General features: G+C 32.9%; 1 protein-coding gene across 6 annotated transcripts; it reads right to left on the minus strand.

The window, feature by feature from the left end:
- Nucleotides 1-221: 221 nt before the first annotated feature.
- Nucleotides 222-20,682, minus strand: LOC143224182 (uncharacterized). 6 transcript variants are annotated; one of them, XM_076452643.1, is made up of 5 exons: nt 20,466-20,682; nt 20,177-20,278; nt 18,825-18,933; nt 11,529-11,666; nt 222-790 (listed from the first exon to the last, which is right to left on the minus strand). In XM_076452643.1, the coding sequence occupies exons 2-5, from the start codon at nt 20,255-20,257 to the stop codon at nt 771-773; spliced, it is 348 nt and encodes a 115-aa protein (XP_076308758.1). In that variant the 5' UTR covers nt 20,258-20,278; nt 20,466-20,682; the 3' UTR covers nt 222-770. The 6 variants fall into 6 exon arrangements, with proteins under 6 accessions (XP_076308758.1, XP_076308750.1, XP_076308741.1 ...); XM_076452635.1 differs by having other exon boundaries at nt 11,517-11,666; XM_076452626.1 differs by having other exon boundaries at nt 11,517-11,666; nt 18,825-18,975.
- Between the last annotated feature and the right edge of the window lie 206 nt (nt 20,683-20,888).

Here is a 20,888-nt window from a genome sequence, read left to right on the forward strand (position 1 = left end):
TCAACCATACACCTTTAAAGGACTGAAATTCACAGAAATAAATCAATGGGTAAATTACAGACTTTAATAAAATAAAATAAACTTCCATGTAATGAGGCATAAAATACCCCATGAGTTACACTTGATTTACAGACAGAAAATAAGTGTTAAGTAAAAAATACTTATTATGTGGAAATTATGACATAATAAAAGAACAGTAACATAAACTGATAGTTCAGATGTTAAAAATAAAGGAAAAAAATTTTATTCATTACAATTGATACACAGTCAATCTGTATATTCAGATGGTTTGTGGTTTACAATAATGATCCTGATATATTGCAAACTGCTATTTAATGGGAAATGATTTTTTCCAGTTTTAATTATTATTAAAAAACTAAATGTACAATTTACAACAATGATTCTCATAAAGAACAAATATTGTAATAATACAGCTTTTTAAAAGTTGTAATATCTACGCCTGGAAGAACTATATAACTGAAAGCTATTTGTAAATAAGCTGATATATAAAGTACCTCTATTTTATGGATATATGAGAAATCTATTACTAGTATACAAATATTACACTAAGATGAGAATTCTGAAGAGTACTTCTTGTTCATATTACAACAAAAAGTATTTTAAATTACAAGTTACCCAACATATGACAACTGTGCTTCAAACTTGCCAGCATAGAGGTAGTCTACAACTAAATATTCTTAATTTTGAATATATTTCTATAAACTAACTTTACAGATGTTTACACTTAAGGTAGTATTTATGTTCTTTCTTCATGATTTCTGATCTGACCCTGTAGAGAAACAATCAGGAAATTATACATTTATAAAATTACAAAATAAAAATGTTTGATATCCTCAAAATATGTTACAAGTTTACTTGAACATACTTTTAACATGCTCTGATTAAAATAATGCATCAGATTATTACGGACGATTTCATGCTAAGTACCATTATATAAGATACCACAGTTTGATCTGTTCCCTGACAGTGGTTATTTTAACACAGAAATAATCAACCAAATATGATCTTCTCTACTCAGTATTTGCTTTAACTGTTCTCTGTCAATATTTATGTCAGAGTATCTTTTGCCTAATTTCATCACCACAATGTATATTGTTACCCTAACACAAAAACTATCCAAAGACTAACATTTTCCTATTAATACCCGTACCAATAGAATATTATTCTATCGAGCTCAAAGGCTGTTGTTGATATTTAGACTAATATGGTTGTATTCTACCTATTTCAACCTCTTTCTGTCAGTACTTGTATTAATATAGTTGGATTCTAACTAGTTTAATCTTCCTTGTGAATATTTTAGTGTTTTACTGATACCTGATTCAGCAATGGGAATAAGTGAATTTCTCAAATTCTTGTTCACAGAATACTGATTGTCAGAAAAGGGCACTTTATTCAGAATGACAATCTTCTGACTTATAAGTATGCTTACAATCACAACTATGTATTTTTTGACACATGAAACATTATCCACTATAGAATAAAATACCATCACCTAATTTCTGTTTGTTCTTTTTCAATAGCTGAAACACTGAATGAAGGAAAGGCTAAAACAATGCACATCTCACCCATAATAACAGCACCCTATGCACAGAACTGATGTGCACCATGAACTTGCTGGAGATATACACGAGATTTTTTCAGTGAAGTTCTAAGAATAATGTGACAACTCTTTAGTTGCATTCAAAATTTAATTAAACTATATTAGTATCAATATAGTCAATGAAATTGGCATTAAAATGTCAATAAATCAAAATTCAATATAACTTTTAATTTTTTAGTTTCAAAAGTAAATATTCAAAATAAATTCTTAATCTCCACTTCTTTGCTCCAAATTGTTTATTTAAAGATAATTTCCAGTCCTATTTGAACTTATATCTTTTGATACAGATTAAAGTTATTGTATAAAATGTGCCAAAACATATTTACATCAAGAAACCCATCAAGAAAGTCAAGCCCACATGCCATGTTATTCTATAACACACTGCTTTTATTGTCAGTAATTCTCCAAGACATTTATGGATACATTATTAATAACCAACAGAAAGTGTTGATTCACTGAATGACATATAATGCTAACTCATTCTTATGACAGCTTTTGAATTATTTAACCTACAGATTCAAAGTTGCTCTCTCTAAGTTCACCTCATACATAGTAAAGAAATTATTTCAATCCACTCACACATTTGTTAGAAAGCCAAATAAATAACTATAATTAAATAACATTGTATTCTTTGTGTGTTTTACTGTTTTATTCATTAAACTTAAAACTTTATACTGAAAAGTGTGACATTCAAAACACAGCCCTGAGGGACACCAAGTTCCTGTAGAAAAGAACAGGAAACTGTCGAACCCACATGAACTTGGAATCTCCTGTCCATTAAAAAATTAATAAAAATGCACAAATGGCCACATAACCCATATATATGGAGGTCTTGCAAAATGCCATACCTCAATGTTGTATCATAAGCCTTCTCAATGCCAAAGAATATTGAGACAAGATGTTGTTGTTTGAGAAAGGCTTCTCTGATTGACATTAAGTTGAATCAGATGATCCATGGAAAAATGCTGCCATTGGAACCCACACTGGGTGAGCGAGAGGAGGTTGTTTGATTTGAGGAACCAAACAAGACAAGTATTAACCATCCTCTCTAAGGTCTTACAGAGACAACTCATAAAAAAAACACAATGATAATTTAAAGGAATCTTGGGATCCTTCCCAGTCTTAGAGAAAGGTAGGACAATAGCCTTGCACCAGGCATCAGGAAAAACATTCTCCTGCCAGATCTGGTTAAAAAAAATCAGAAGAATAGCAAAAGAATCAGGAGCTAGATGGCACAGCATTTCACAATGTACATTATTAGGTCCAACAGATGTACTGCCAGACCGATGAAAGGCCAGTATGAGTTCCACCAGTGTAAAGAGATTATTATAGCAATAGAGACAATCACCTCGAAAGGAAAGAGGTGACTGCTCTGCCCGAGTCTTGATGGCTAAGAAGGTGCAGAAGCGCTAGATACCCAACAAAAGCTTCCACCTAGAGTACTGGCAATGCTCTGGGTATCAGCTACTTCCTGGCCATTAGAGAGCAAGATTGAGAGGGGGACAGAATTATATAGCCCAATGACTTTGGAACTGGTGACAGAAGATATGCTGGTTGTGAACTTAATCCAAGATTCCTTCTGACTTTAATGTCTTACCCACTGAGTATGTGCACGGGCATGCTGGAAAGCGATGAGATGCAAGAGTGTGGGATACCTATAAAAAGTATCCCAGGTCCATTTTTGAGCCTTCCATGCTATGTGGCAGGCAGAATTCCACCATGGATGAGGATATCCTTGAAAATGTGTCGAGGTTTTAGGAATACATTGAGCAGCTGCTTGTATAATACAGTCAGTTACTGCTGTCACACAGATAGCTTTCAGACAATGGAAGGATCAAATTCTGTGAGAGCAGTGAAAGAGGGCAAGTTTGCTTGATCCAGCTTCCACCTGGGCACGCGGGTCCGATGGCATCAACCACGGCCAGTCTCTCTCAAAATTACAGGAAAATGATCACTGCCTCATAGATTATTGTCAACCCTCCAAGAAAAATGGTAGAATAGTGAAGGGCAGCAAATTGGAAGTACAACAGTAGTAAAGAACTGACTTAATGTATGAAAATAAGTAGAAGAACCAGTATTGAAAAAAGAAAGGTTGTGATCAGAGAGCATATGCTCTATGGAGTGACCTCTCCTATCAATATCAGCACTTCCCAGGGGGGATGATGTCCATTAACGTTCCCCAGGATTAAAAATGGAGATGGTAACTGTTCAATGAGATCATCAAGGTCTGATTGATCATAGGTCTCTCCAGGTGACAGGTAGAGAGAACAAACAGTGATGGTATGACTCAAGGAAACACAGATGGCTATGGCCTCCATGGGTGTGTTGAGTAACGAAGGCAGGGTGGGCACATGCTGATCAACCAACAGTGCAACCCCTTCATACACTCATCTATCACACAGCCTGCCACTTCTGTAAAAAAAAAACTGCCAAAAGATGACTGTATTGGCAGGTTTCAGAAACATTTCCTGTAAGGAGAGACATACAGGATGGAAGGAAGCAAACAGTGTTTTGATGCCATCCAGATTACAACGTAAACCTTGACAGTTCCATTATATCAAGGTGGCCATTTTTATTGATGTGTAGGTGAATTGGGTGGAGAACCCTTCTGTTTATGACCACGTCTTTCTTCTTTTCTGTCTTTGTTCGAGGGAGGTCTATCGATCTCCATGAATCCTGCCCCGAGTCGATTGGGCAGGTCTTTGCTGTTGGAAAAGAATTCCAGCAACTGAGGACATCAACAAATGATCATTTTACATCTTGGGGTGGGAGAAGATCTATCCAAGGAAATGCCTGTACCCAAAATCAAAGAAAGTGGATCTTGGGATTTGCTGGAATGTAAGGGACAGAGATGGGTGTTGAAGTTGATTCATCAACTTTTTTAACCATGAAGCTTAAAAAGACTTTTCTTTTGGTTTGGTAATGATTCTTTTGGAGGCACAGGGAGATCCATCTGCACTCCCACTGTAGTAGTGGAACGAAGTGTAGCAGCATGCATCCGAGACGAAGTGGTAGACAGCAACTTTTCAGCTTCAGGATAAGTAATGTTATGAATAATTTTCAAATACTGCACCTCTTTTCTTCCAACCATTTAGGACAAGAATGAAAGTAGGACAGGTGAGAGCCATTGCAACTGACGCAATGAGGGTCCGTTTCACACTCATAGGCATCGTGGTCCTTGCCACCATAATGAGCAAACGTTAAGGAACCACGACATGACGTCTTTGAGTGACCAAACCACTGACACTGTAAACATTAGAGAGGATTTGGAATGTATGGCTGTACTCTGCAATTAAGATAACCTGCCTTGGTGGTGGCAGGTGGACATGGTGATGTAAATGTGAGAATAATTCCATATTTGTGAGTGGATATACGCCTCACTGCAGAAACTCCTTGGGTGGATAAACGAGTGAGAATCTTCAACTCGGGGATGTTCTTCAAATCCCTTTCAACAATAACTCCTCGTGATGAATTCAAAGTAGCATGAGGTGTAACCTTAATAGGTATATCCCCAATTGCCTTTGAATGCAAGAGGAGATCACTGTGTTGAGATATGGATGTTTCCACCAGTATGTCACCAGATGGAAGCTTCATTACTGACTCTGGAGAGCCAACAAGTCCTTCCAATCCCTTCTGAATGAAAAAGGGAGTCATTTGCCCTAAAGATTTGTCTGAAAGAGAATGTAGTATAAGAAAATGAGGTACACTATTAGATGGAGAATAACTAGTATCTTGATTTTAGATCATGCAGTATGGGATCTACTGGGATAAATGGTTATCACAATAAGCTATCAGAGAGTTTAACATAGAAGAAAGACAGTGATTCACTGAGTGAACAATTATCAAGGTTGCTGCTCATGTGTACTGAGGATAATGTAGCAAAGCAACTCCTATAAATTCTTCTGAAATTCTACAGTTAACTACATAGTTACATTATGTGCCATCTCATCCCAGAAAGAATAAGTTAATTTAGTAAAAACAAAAGTTCATTGTATGCAAGTTCATAATTCTTTGAACATTTTCCTAACTGGTCTGAAAGTATATTTCCAACAACATTCACCTCTTTACACAGAATGGCTTGTTTCTTTTGTGCACTTGCCTATTAGACTTTCATGCTCCAAGCTCTGAGCAACCTCCCACCTATAAAAATATGTTTAACATGAGCTGAACTAATGAGTGAAACTATCATATGACAACAGCTCTCCATCAATAGGAGAGCAGCATAACATCCTTGTGCAGTAACTCCCCTATATAAAAAAATTACACTCAAATTAATTTCATTCTTAGACAAGGCAAGAAGAAAGTGTACTGGAAGTGGGAAGGGTGATGGGGGAGGATATCTATTGGAAATACAATTTCAAGTAAGGATAATGTTAATATACAAGACAATACCTAACCTCCTAAGGCAGAAAAGCTAGAACAGTGCAAACATTAAATCTAAAAAGTTCCCTTCAAAAAGTAGGCAGAAGGAAAACCCATGGAATGTGACATGTGATGGTAGGGACTCCATATGAGCACACCAATGAGAAAACCACATCTGATTTTGACTAGTGTAAATTTTTCACCCAGAGGAAAAGGGTAAGGAAAACAAAAAAGCCCCAAGTGTTGCAAGGATGGGTAAAATTTTCACATGATTAACTCAGCACTAGCACATAAACTGTATATTGTCCAAGTAGTTTACAGTCTGTGTCCAATACCAAATCAACTGGACACAGATGTGAGTGATGAATTCATCCTGCTGCAGGATGAGGGCAGACTAGCTGTTTGAGGGTGGGGCCCACATTGCACAGGCAAGTGAAGAAGGAAGGGCTTGAATAGCAGAGAAGTATATTATAGAGTGAAAGAGCAGTAGAACATGGGTGTATAAGGGGGTTGACCCAGACTACACACAGTGCCACCACCATCCTTTTTTCCACCATATTGTACTGTACACAATCAGTGAATAACTCTCAAAGGTCTAACACTCCAGTTGCTAAGATATGGTAAGTGGCAAAAGCTCGTATGTTCAACTTGAAGGATGGAGGAGAAAATCATGTTGGGGAGACCTGAAGAGTGCCTGGTTATCACTGGATGCCTACTGAAAAGGTCCTTTACTTGAGACAATGCAAGGGGTAAACATAAAACCATATTTATAAAAAATGGCAAAGGTAAACCAAAGAAGTGGACAGTCACTTCCATTATTTTTAGCTTTTTTCATAATACTGAACATTAGAGAAGAAAATGTACTTAACTTTCTTAAACATGGAGAGTATATTGCAAAACAGCAACTGAAGAGAGTCTAAATTCCCCAGAAGAAGAATCAGCAGATGATGAAGACAATAGTAGACAAATGTGTGCTGAGTAGTTGTAATACCTATTAAAACAATCTTATTCAATGACCAGCTGAAGTAAGATGCAAGAGGGTAAAACAGGTGACAAAACTGATGGGATAAAATGTGAAACAGCCTACAAGTATCAACAATTAAGGAAAAATATACCAACCAGAGGAGTTGGCAAACCTATCATGTAAGAGTATAAAGCAACAGGTCCCTGGACAAGGACAGCCCCCAAGGTAGAAACAGATATGATGAAAACCCTGAAATCAAGATGTAACACAGAAGACAACTTAGATCAAAATGAGCATGGAAGTTAAAATTAAACAGGAGTGAGGTGAGAAAGAACAAACAACCACTTTCACAAGCAGCCGAAGTTTAAGGAAGAAAGATCTTGTCAAGAAAGGCAAGTCAGAAAATACAATGAGAGAGTGTACAAGAAGCATCATTGGAACAAAAAAAACATCCAAATGACAATGACTACAGGCAAGAATGATAAATGTCTTTAGGTTAAAAATTATAGAAAGAACAAGAAGCCATAAGCTGGAGCAAAGCATGTCAAACCATATTAAAGTCCTAGTAAATCATGAAAGTATGAAGAAAGGGTTAGCAATGGAAGGATCTGAAGAAAGTGGAGAGGACAGGTGAAAAAAAAAACCTGGTGGTAATGGGAAAAGTATTATGTATTTGATATAACTACCCAATAACAAGCTATGGTAGAAACCAACAATCCATGCACAAACAATCATGTGAAAAAAGGCCAAAAGGTGAGCAACTGTAGAAAAACTTGAAGAAAGGGAGTACTGGATGGAACAACATAAAAAAACAAGAAAACACACCACTTCTGTTGACAAATGAACAGAGTTGAAGAACAACAGGAAAGGAATAAGAAAAATGGTTACACAGTTAAAGAGATCAGCCTTAGAGGCAATGAACCAAACAAATCCTGCATATGAAGATGAGATGATACTTCTGGGTTAAAAAGAGGCATGTGGTGTTGAAGTAAGAAAGAGAGTGGGAATTGGGCAGAGAAAGAGGGGATCTGGATGCCAATTGACAAAGCAAAGGAAACCAAAGTTGTGCTGACCAAAGAGGTAACACCAACAGGACCAGACAAACAGTGTCACACATAACAAAGAAAGTAAATGAGAGATAAGATAAAGAGAATGGTACGCATACAGAAAAGGTGAGACCAGCTCTTGTTCATAGCTTCAACTGCTAGAGCCAGAGGATGAGAAATTGGAGACCAGAGAAGGGAAAGTTTGGTGCTGAAAAAAAGAGTACAAAGGCATCCATAAGAGATATGCCAAACAGAGTAAACTCAATGAAAAACCTGAAATTGAAGAAACTACTGTGCGAGTATAATCCTGTCTGGCTGAGATAGGCAACTGGCCACCAAGCTCAGAGCCCTTGACATATGTCAAGCTATGAGATGAACCCAAAACAGCACATCCATTGCACAGAAGCAAAGAGTCCTGGAATGGGTACCCATCTGAAATATTGATACAAAAAAAAACACCTGTGAAATTGTTAAGAGTGGATTGTAACCAACTGATCCACAAGAAGAGGGAAGAATTGTAAATATGCTGATGTACAATGACAAGTTAAAATTTGTTGATGTAGAATGAATTCTCCTCCAGAACCCACATACCCATAAGTATCTATAAGGAAATGGAGGTCCAGTCCTGGAAAAGTAGTGGCAAAGGGATGCTGACTGTGGTATTGGCAGTGTCTGGTGTACCAAATATTGAGCAGGCATGAGAAAAGATTGAGAAAGTTTAGCAAGTCAGACAAGTCTTGTAAAAAAAAATACAAGTGTTAGAAAAAACTCCAAAAGGTAACTTGAAGTGGTGAGGAGAAGCTAATCATTCATGTAGTAATGGAACCTCAGGCCCAACATGAACATTGCAAATAAATGCCCCAATGAACTGACTGAAACCATAACAGCAGACGCAATGTCAAAAAGAAGATAATGGAATTGGAATAGTTGATTCAGATACAGAATGGGAAATCAAAATGTGTTAAAAGGCATCCAAAATGTCAATCCTTTTTTTCCCAAAGGCTAGGTGAAAATAATCACTGGCAGGAAGACACCTTTTATATGGAATCAAGGGATAACAAGAAATCAGTCTGAAAACAATAGGTTGATAACTAGATGCCAGACCTGATAGGGTAGTCATCAACAAGATGAGAGATGACATGGGAGGAGAAACATAGATACAGCAGGTCTAGGAACAGAAACAGAAGGACAAGGCTGAGAAAGATGAGAAACCAAAGTGAGCAATGGCAATTAATACCAGACCACATTAGTCTGGGTCTCCAGTGAGTTAAGAACACTCCTGAAGTCCTCCAGGCAAAGAAGAAGAGCTCAACAAAGATCAAAGAGATAAGAATGAGGGATGTGTATATTAGTAAGGAAATCATCCTGTCCCAATAGCAAAGAAACCTATTATGGAGAGAGAGCAGAAGTAGTAGTACGAGTCAATGAGGTGAAAAGAGAACAATCCTCTTCAGAAATTCCCTCTGAAGAGCAATAAAGTACCCCAGAAATAAAATGAAGTGAAAAGATGTAACAGAGGAGGGTGGTAAGAAAGAGAGAAAAGCATGAAAACTGGGAACAAGAAAGAAATTTGTGTGTTTTCTTACAGCAAAGTGACATTGGGCTATCTGCTGAGTCCAATGAGGGAATTCAAACTCCTGATTTTAGCATTGTAAATCCATAGTAGACTCACAGATGTACCAGCAGGGTACAACTAGAAAGAGAAAAAGAAGTTAAGGGGCCCACCTCAAAACAGATAGAAAAGATTCCCAAGACAAGGAATCAAAAAACAGAAATGAAGAGTGGCTGGCTATGAACCAGGACAACAGATTCAGTTAGATGAGGATGACAAGTCATGTTAGTACTGGTGAGTCAATAGAGACCCTAATATTAGACAAAGAGAATACTAAGTAATCTTGAGCAGTACAAATTTCATGTAATAAAGCACAGGAAGAATCAAAATACACAAGGGAAAGAGAAAGAAAGAAAATATTTACAAACACATCCCAAGGAAGAAATTAAAAGGGTGAGGATTTGCCTCCACAGATACAACTGTGCCTAGAGCAAACCTAGTGGAGGAAATAACCAGTAAAATGCATTGCCATCCTAGTCATGCTTAAATGGACAGAAGGAGGAGGCCCAGTATGCATGAAGGAACTCATAACATGTTGAACAATGGATGAAATTCTCCACAGACAAGCCTTCAGTATCCAAAAGTCCCTTATTAGTAACATTATCACTATCACAGGATGAAGTGAAAGATCCTGTCACTTAATGCATAATGGTGGGTATATACCAAATGTTTCTTCCTATGTAAAGTTAAAACTGACTATGTGAAACAAAAATTAAACCAGGTTAACTTGAACAAAAATTAACTCTATTGTAAATTATTGCAAATCTCAAGTAACAGATTAACAATTTTGGAATATGCCATTCCAGACAATGCCAAAAAAAAGAATAAAGTTAATTTAAGCACAAGAAGGAGTTACTGTGCAGAGATGTTGTGTTACTTTCCTTCTGATGAAGGACTATCATCATATGATGATGACATCTTGAACTCATGCAGTTCATGGTGGAATTAGCTCAAGACTATTGGCATTCAAATCTTACAGGCAGATATACAAAGGAATCAAGCTAAACTGTGTACAGAAGCAAGGTATTCTATTGGAAAATAAGGTATACCATTCATAGTTAAACAAGAGTCCAGAGAAAACCACCAAGTTTATCTCAGTCACATACAATCAGCAGCATACCTTCACCAAGATAGCAGCATCAATTGATCTTGGCTACCATTTAAGGGTTAACCCTTATGCTGAGTGTTCATAAGCTCTTAAAATGTTGGCTCTTCACCTTAAAGATTTTTAGTTAGTGTGAAGGTTGTAAATATTATAATAATTAAAGCTTAAAAACATAGATGTTTTAGTTTTGTGAATTCTAGCTTTACTTCGTTAATTCTCGTGTAAACTTCCTCCAGTTGGCAACCTACATAAAATGTAACAATTGCATATTTCTAGTATTTTAAATAAATACTATTCATAACCATTTCATTACTCAACAATAAAACCTTTTACACATTATGTTCTATAACCTTACAATTTGCCTCTTTGTATTTTAATATGTAATCTGTCATGTATATCATGATTTTTAAAGTTTTTTTCTATTTGTACAAATCAAACTTCAAATACAAGTTTTTCACAATATACTAAAAAAAATTGGGAACTCTTTCCTGACAAGTTACAATGTAACTGCTTTTAAGCTTTAGTAATTATACTGCATTAACCCTGACACAATGGGAAAGTTGTAGGTAGCAGCATCAACTGATGTTTGCTGCTGTTTAAGAGTTAACCCTTATATTGAGTGCTCATAAGCCCTTGAAATGTTGGTTCTTCATCTTAAAGATTTTTAGTTAGTGTGATTTTTACTTATATTATGCCTTAGACCAAATGTTTTTTTATTGCTACAATTTTTATCCTTCAAACTTTCCTCAGGAAGGGCTTATATAATGTTTCTATAATATCATGAAGAAAGTTTTCAAACACGCAACCTAATACAACACCTTCTGTTCCTGATGAAGCTGGAACTTGTTTCTTCTTTAATTCTACGTGTCCCCTGCAATGTTGGCATTCATCATCATCATCATCAGATTCTGAAGAACTTTCCCCAAATTTTTGTGGCTTTTTATAGATACAGCAGCCTGTGAAAAAACAAAATTTCTTGAAATTAAACACCAAGAGGAAAAATAATGCATTGACAGTGAAGGAGCTGTAAAATTCTGTTCTGCAAAAAATATTATACCAAAAGTAAGTTTTTGTAGTTTATAGTTATTTAAATTAACAATCATAGATAAAAATATGGAACATTATAATAAAATTGCTGTTTTAAGCAGTTAGTATGCTACATACATATATAAAATGTGTGCAACTTTTTCTTTTCAAATTTTAATTTTTTAACTGAATATGTAATATTTAGAGTCTACTAATAAAATAATGTCATCAACATTCAAAATATATTTACTAGTAATGACTCTTATTAAAGACCTTTGTTTGACAAAAAGTTACAAAGCATATGTAATAAATAATAGTATTAGAATTTTTCTTTCTAGAATTTATACCACTAACAGTCCTTGAATTACTATTTTCTATATAGTGCCATTTTAAATCATCAATTTCATCCTCATTATTCTTTATTTTCTGATATTTACTGTCTCTAACACAATTATTGATTTTAGTCACAGCTGTCAGACTATTATAGTCTCAATCCACAGTAGTAATTTTTCACTGTTACCATTGTTCAGGTCTTCATTTGAAGAAGATGAAAATCACAGTAAAAGATGCAAGTGTTCAGTTGGGAGGCAATGTAACCTTTACTTTACTGAATGCCTTCCAGTTGTGTTCATAAGGAGCTGTAGTTAATACAATTGTAAAACACTTGCACAATAACTTTAGATAAGTTTTTTCCTTCAGCATCATCTTCTAAATGATGTTAAATGTGCAGTTGTGCTACTCGATGTTACAAAAATTTACCTGCTTTACAATCAGTATCCAGGTCTGTATTCGGCCAATCACATACACAAAATAAAAAAACAACATTTTGCTTATCTTAAATGACTTACAGCCCAGGCTTCATCAGGTACTATCATGGAAACTGCTTGTTGTGCTGTTAGATACAGCAATAGACAGACACAGAAGCCTAATCTTGCTTTTTATTACTTTTCCAAAAAACAAAAAGTAACAGAATCAATGGATTTCTGCAGAAAGACTGGGAACCATTATATTACTTCTGTCTGTATAGCAAAACATTTTATAGCAGATATGAATGCTAATTTTTCAACAGTATATAAACAGATATCACATACATGTATCCTTTTATGCTATGAGATAAAAATGTAAATGATCATTCAGTCCTAAAGTCAGATAAAAGTTTTGATAACATGACATCATTATCACCCAAAATGACACACAAAACTCAATAAAAATAACTTGTCAGAAGCCTTGCCTCTGAATTGTAATTTGGATCAAAAATGGATTAGAAGTTTTGTGGTCATTGTAACATATTTGAGGTATACTTTCATATGTACTTAAGTCTGACATGTAATAAACTTTATCAGTCTATTACATTACAACTTTTTTCAACAGTATCTAAATGGCATTTCATTGTTAAGAATTTTCCTGGAAAGCTGGAAATTAACATACAAGCCAAACAGATCAGAAATAGTTTCACTTTAACTTCTTCCTGAATAAGAAAGGCTGCTAATACATATAATTCTACTGATTAAGCTTCCAGGTGCTAAGAGTGATCACCCACTCTTCTCTGACTATATTCCTAGTGTTTTCTCACATCAAGTCACCCTAAAAAAGATAAGCAGTGAAGAATATGACCAAATTTTATACATTCCAAGCAATGAATAAAAGGAAATAGTGAGGGGTGAATTCTGACAGAGTTACAGTTGCACCTCCCATGACACTGGAAAACAATCCACCTGGTAAAATGTATGGGGTCACTTTGCAAACCTGTTAGCTTCAGCAGATATCACTGTCAATGTTTTCCCTGCAAGTGCTTAACATCTTCAAATAATGTCAGTGACAAAATATACATGATTTATTGCATTTTGAACTCTGTTGAGTTTATCTCACATGATATATACTCTAGCAGGATGCCCAAAATTGTGGACAACTATGCATAACATGATTTTGGTCACATCTGCAAAATCTGAGTAACAGAAGACAAATCATCCATTTAAAAGCCTTTCTTGATTATACTTGTTTTGCATGTAACAAATCATATTTTTCTTGATGATGAGAAACTCGCTTCAAAAAGCAGGTACAAAACTAAAGTCCATGCTATGTAAAAACTACACTGACAAACAACATCAACATAATTTATAAAATACAATGCAACAACTATCACAACTTCTATATTGGAGAAACAAGCAGAAAAATGGAAACCAAATTCAAAGAACAAAAACAAAAAACCACACATTTTTGAACACTGCAAATCAAATAAACACAACATAACTATAGAAAACACAGAGATATTAAGTAGGGAAACAAATGCAAAATCAAAGAACCCCTACTTATACAGCAATTAAAACCAAAATTAAACCTTTATACCTACACTAATTAATAACCTAACATCCAAGTGCAACTCCCCCTACAATCTCATACTCATTTATACTCTCATCCCTAAAGCATATGTTCGGCAACAGTCACTTTCAAACTCTCTCTTTCTTAACATGAAGATGATTTAGGAAGGTTGAAACGTTGTACTCTCCTTATCAATAAAAGTGTTAATACCCATACCAGCAATTCTGAGATGCAAATAATATTTTTACCATTAGCCTCCCTTGTGTTTGAAGTTTCCTAATATGTGAGAGAAGATAAATGATCTATAAAACCTACAGCTGTAAGATGATTTACAATGTTCAATATTAAAAATGGTTTTACAGTGTTAAAGAGACCTGTTATGAAAATCATTAGAGTAAATGTTTTCATCACTTAATATCTTTTTACAAATAAAACAAGAGGGAATCCTCAATAGCCATGGCACTTGAAATTCTTTTAGGCAGGATTAGAGCATATTAATTTATGGGACGTTTTATCCATTTTCATCATCTATATGTCTGTGCACCAGCAATACCAAGTATGTGAGCAAACCTTCACCAAATTCAATTTTATTATTCATCAAGATCTCTACTAGCCTACTCTCAAAATGAAATAATTTCAGGCAGGATTAGAGTAAACTAATCTAGAAGGCCTTTTGCCTAGTCTCATACATCAATTAAAAGGGTTAGACCTCCAAAGTCCAAAACTATAATTAGATCTTAAATTAGTCAAGAGATGATGAAGCTATGAGCTAGTAATTTGCAAATGAAAAAACTCAGAGCTATTAGCTGCTATGATGTGACTAAAAATTGTGACAAGTGCATATTCACATAATCATCTTACAAATGAAACTTGATAAATTTTCGGAAACATTTACCAGGTGTCATTTGTAAGATGAGAATGTGAATTTGCAATTGTCACAACAGCAAATTCTAAGAGAAGAGGTACACCTAAAATATGGATATTATATATATATAATATAAATATTTGAATACAAAAATAAACTACGCTAGACTTTTGTAAAAAAAGAAAAAAGCATTTATTAAAAATAATTGGAGTATAGTATGTACTCACACATATTTTAAATTTTCAAGCCTGTTAGCTAATAACACATCAGCAACAACAACAAAATGAGAAAACAATAAGCTGCTATATGAAATTTACAAAAATAAAATACTTTCAGTGACATATATCTAAAAATATATCATTTTTAAACTAAATAATCATAGGACATTTGTTTTCTCCAGCCTATAGGTCAAGGATTCTCAAAGTTTTAAAACTGGTACTCCCATTTGTAAATCTGAACAACTCGTGAACTCGCATATTAAAGTTCTTTATATACAGTTTATTTTGAGGCTAAAAGAACATGAAAAACTGTCATACAATTTACTGTTCATAACCACCTGGGAGACACAACCTATAGTTTAAGAGCACCTGATTTATTGTAACAACTTGTCTCTTTCTACCATAATTAGAAACAATATATAAAGAAACAGTCCAAAATTAAATGAAAAAAGTGCTTAGGAAAAGTAGTCAGTCAATAAACAGACTTATAGACTGACTCTATCTCTGTGTAAAATTATTTTCTGTAGATAAAATGACACAGTAACCTTGTAGAACCAAATTGCTTTATACCTGCATAATTAGGCCATTATTAGAGTATACATCTCCTAGGAAATTCTTCAAACCATGTACATCGAACTTCAACAGTGTTTAGACTAGCTGAATTCAACCTACACTAATTAAACACCTGTGTGTCAGCCACCAACATAGCTACAAGAGGAAAGAAGCCAGAGACTTGAAACTAAAGAAATTCCGTGTGTGTGCGCACCTGGGTACAATTCTTATTGTGCACAGAATTTTCTCTGCATTAAAATACTTTTTTATTTGCTAGCTTTTGGCTATTACCAGAGACTTTATTGGGTAATAAATCGCTGTTTAAAATAAGTATCTAGGCAACAGTTGTAACAATAACTGACTCCTAGTACTGAGTTTATTAAATATATTGAATTCTGATGAATATAGAATATAAAACAACTGCTTAAATATGCTCCACCTAAGGGAATTACAATTACAGATATCATGTAAAGATAAAATAAAGGAATATTTCATAACTTCAAATCAAACACTATGAAATTAAAAAGTTTAATTTTACATCAAAACCACATAGATACTGTATTTGTATATGTTTAGTAGTCTAGCTAGCTGGCAAAGTGGTTGCTAAATCAAGGGTTTCACAATATAATAAATGCAAGAAAATCACAATTGTAGGTATTATGTACAGAAAAATAATGTAATATTTCATACTTCGAAAAATACAATGTAAAATTAAGTGTAATTTTACATTGAAACTACACAGATATGGTGCATATGTTTCTTATAATCTTTGATTTTAAACTATAAAGTAAGCTGAGTACTTTGGCTAGCTGAGAGGCGATTGTTAGATTAATGGCTTAACTAAAGTTTAGGTTTTATTCTGCAGAATATTTTTAAAACCTGTTATTCTATATTGTTAAAAGAAAAAAAAAAGTATTTTTTTAAAAACATGTTATGCAACTGCTACTTTTTACACTTTTTAAAAAATAAAGCATACAAAAGAGTGTGATAATTCATATTTTCATTTCCACTAGTAATGTAGAACAATGACAGTTTTGTAACAACAGATTAAAAGAAATAAAGCATGCATAAGTGTTAGAATTAATTGTAGTGAGAGAAATTATTATAGTTAAATATTTGCTTTTCTGTATCAAAAAACCATTTTCAAAATATGCAAGTGTAGTTAAGGTATTTTATTATAAAGTTATTTTTTCAACTAACACCTTATGTAAAAACAAATTGACATGTATATTGAGAAAAATGTTGTAATAAAAATGGCATTTTTGCAGTTTTATAATTTAAAAATTCTTTCAGTGTGTTTGTACATAAAAAATTTTTAATGTTTTAAATTGACACACATTTAAATAAAATTTATTATTATTCCTGTAGTGAAAAACAAATGTGATCATATTTAAAAACAGACTGAAGAAAATACGTATGATGCAAAACTTTCTTCAGGCCAAGTTTGTCTGTTTATATCTTTCAGACTATTAATAGTAGGCCTATAAAGAGATGGAACAAGCATACACAGATTTAGTGCCTGTGACATCAAATTTTTAATGTCAATGAAAATTTTGAAATTAATTTTTTTCCACAGAAAACAGAACAATTTTTTTTATCTGATTTAATAGATATAACATCAGAAAAATGTATGTGTATTTTGCAGAGATGTGTGCTGTTGTTATGATGTCAGAATAAAAGTTCATCAAACGAGTAATTTTGTTTTATTGAATAGACTATTTGAACCCATGAAATATTACAGAAAGTTTTATTTTATTTTTGAAGTGGGAAAGAGTTAGGTACAATAAACTTTTCTAACATTCATTATGTACATAAAGTAATATGTCAAAAAAATTAAAAATGTCTGATTGCTAGTCACAAAAGTGACAGTGAGACACCATAAGAAACCAAAAGTTTTGTTCATCCAGAGGCACTATAATGACTGTTAAATGAGTGTAATTGAACTATACAATAATAAATCTATGATTTCATTTATTTTACTTTTGTACTATTAATATATTTATCTCCCAGAAATATGACCATTTGACAGGTATTGTTACATGAAAAGAAAAATTTTTATTCTTTTTGTTTACAAATAGCTAAACATCAGCCATCTATTCAGGTAATACCCAGGCAACACTGGGTAAGGACGGATAGTGTCAAATAAAAAGAATTAGCCACATCCTAATCTTCAGATCAGTATTTTAAAGTAGATCTTGATGTGACATTACACTAAATGAAAATGAGCTCCATAAGTAATTATTTTAATACATTGAAATCACTAGTGGCTCATTAATTTTTAAAATTTATCCTGTTAACATTTAAAGCCAACATTCCAAATATAAAAATAATATAACCATACTTGTTTGTATGCAGCTTTCAGTACTGAGGCATTCCTTGCTTTAGAAACTGTTTTTAAAAACTCCTTTTTCATGAAATGTGCATATTTAAAATGATTTTCTAATATATTGCACATTTCAAGAAACTGAAGACCTTGTAACATCTAGGTGTTAGTGTGAGGTACACTGTTTAAAAATTACACTATATGTTAACACTATTGAAAATACTAGGTGTTTACTTAATGCTTTTTTTCTCTGATAATTTTGAAATTCAGTATGTAAAAAAAGTTTGGGTACAACAGTCAAATATACATAATCTTATCCATTTGACAAATATTTATGTTTATAAACTTAACATGTCTACAAATTAAATCTAAAAAACAGAATACTTTTGTTAACTAGCATATTCCAAAAGTATGTTTAATTACTGATATGCTTTGTTCTTTTAACATATTTGTTTTAGGTATCTGTTTTTTCTATATTGTGGAATATAAATATATACTTTTAAACTCCTTCAGTCAATTTAGCAAATTTTCTAAGCTGTATAACACAAATTACTTTAAAGTGTTGCCAAATTTGTTACTTCAAACCATTAATCTATTATCATTATTCAATGCACAAGAAAATGTAAATTTTATTCAGCAAATATTAAACTTCTTCCACATTTAATTCCTAACTAAATAAATGAACAGCTGATACATTTAAACAACCAATAAATGGCTGGATACAAATATCTGTACTTTATAATTTTCAGTCTCCTTTATTTTCTATTAATTTGTCCATGCACATAACATTTTACAAGAAAAGAATACTAACATTTAGACTTTTTTTTGTTTAAATGTTCATTGTCCACTGTATCACTTCTCCATGATACTTTTTTGTCTGGCTTGGGTTTCTTAAGTTTAAGTCTGATCACCTGTCTCTCCTGTGGGGAGAAAAAAGTCTGATGCTTGATAGTGTTTTTATCCTGAAAGAAAACTATGAAATATTTTTTGTCACATACAAATAATTTAAAGCAAATTTTATCTATTACAGAATTTTTATTGTCTAAACAGTTACTTCCTGAATAATGAAACATTTTAACACATTTTGTTCTGTTAACAATCTAAAAATTTTGCTTTTTCGGTATTGGTGCTTCCTTTTGTTAAAATCAATATAGATTACACATAATACTAAAAGAGTTATTGGATTATTAACAGTAATAAAAAGGTTCTAAGTTATATTAATAACTCACATATCAGATACATTTGTTGCTTACTTCTTTTTATATTACTATTCTCATCACTAACATACCCTCAAATGACATTATTAAAATCTTTTACTTTCTTTTTTGAATGACAACTGTAAACATTTCAGACTTTTAAATAAAAAGAAATGCAATAATATTTTCACTTACTGTATATTTGATAATTATATTCAATTTAGTCATAATATTTTTAAACAATAAATAAGAATTCTGATGGCTTCTAACTACTCATCAAATGTAACTAATACATGATTTTTGTTGTTGTTTTATGAACACTGTGTTACAGACCATATTTGCCATGATTATTGTTGTACTGGTCAATAATAGCCTCTATCAGCATCTGTTAAAGATGGTCAGCAATGCAATATCAGCATTATTTAAGTCTTATTACTTAGCAACTACAAACAGTGAATGTGTAGAATGTGAATTTGCTCAAAAATGTATTATGTTAAAGACTTTATAAATATTCGTAATGTGTTATTAAATGTTCATACATCGAAAATTTTGTAATAAAACATTACTATGTGTCCTTCAGGTTTTCTTAGTTTCTGTATTCTCACATTCTTTATCCTTAAAACTGTGACATTTTGTATGTTTTTTTTAGTAATTCTTAATACTATAATAATTGCTACAATATAGCTTTTACTTACGTTTTCCTTTATATTATTTTAGTGATTTTAATATTTTGATTATGTTGAAAAATATATACATACATATAACTTCAGTCTTAATATTGTGTGCATTATTTTACATAATTCCAAACAGTTAGACAATAATGCTTCACTGTCACACTGTTCAATAAATCACCTAAAAATTGAATATCCATAAAACATAAAATAATTTCAAATTATTACTTAAAACATCCTTTAATTGAGAATATCATTTTAAGACAAGTAAACAACTGAAATAAAAATAAACTCACATCTCCATTGCGCTTGCCATCACCAAACTGTTCAACAGTCAATGTTTCATGTACCGTTTCAGTGGGACGTGATTCAGCCATTAATCACGTATATACATTAGCCTATTAAGTAAGAATCCAATAATCAGGATTTAACACAGAAACTATAACTGGTAATAATTTTAAAAAATGCTTTATTCATGAACTTTAAACAATATTTTTTGTTTGGCAGACCTTAGTTTAATCTTTAAATACGCAAGTCTGCATTACAAGTTTAGCAAATGAAAAATTGTCCTGCAGAAAAACTCACAAAACTTTCCAACTGTGTTACTCAAAACACGCTAGGGAAACTTCTTGAGAATCAGTTGATATCAGAAATATAATTATCTATTACGAAATAGCCCTAAAAGACACGACAAAAACAACACGAGCCAAAATAAATAATGAGTCCGATGAAACAATTCAAAGAAAAATATGGATTATAGGTGAAAAGATATCAAGTTAGTGTTATAAAAAAAAAGTAAAAATATATATAATGAAACAAAATACACAAATATTCTGTGAAAAAATGTTCCAAACTGGAAAAGTACACGTGTATAACAAAACTTTATTATTTTTTGTAATATTTCAGCGAGAAATCTTAAGTCGAAATCTTAATTATATTAATATAATAAAATAAATAAAATTATATATTCAAACATCTAACACCGCCCTCTACATTCCGACTCTCAGT

The sequence above is a fragment of the Tachypleus tridentatus genome, chromosome 1, assembly GCF_004210375.1.
Source record: "Tachypleus tridentatus isolate NWPU-2018 chromosome 1, ASM421037v1, whole genome shotgun sequence".
Classification (NCBI taxonomy): Eukaryota; Metazoa; Arthropoda; class Merostomata; order Xiphosura; family Limulidae; genus Tachypleus; species Tachypleus tridentatus.

Bases quoted from the DNA above. Each gene is read 5' to 3' on its own strand.
- LOC143224182 (XM_076452626.1), bottom strand. From the start codon at position 20,257: ATGGCTGAATCACGTCCCACTGAAACGGTACATGAAACATTGACTGTT. The intron at 11,667-18,824 runs GTTAGTATTCTT...GTTTTTTCACAG, and splicing joins AAACAAAAAAAAGTCTAAAT to GCTGCTGTATCTATAAAAAG. The intron at 791-11,516 runs GTTGCGTGTTTG...GTTTCTCTACAG, and splicing joins AACAGAAGGTGTTGTATTAG to GGTCAGATCAGAAATCATGA.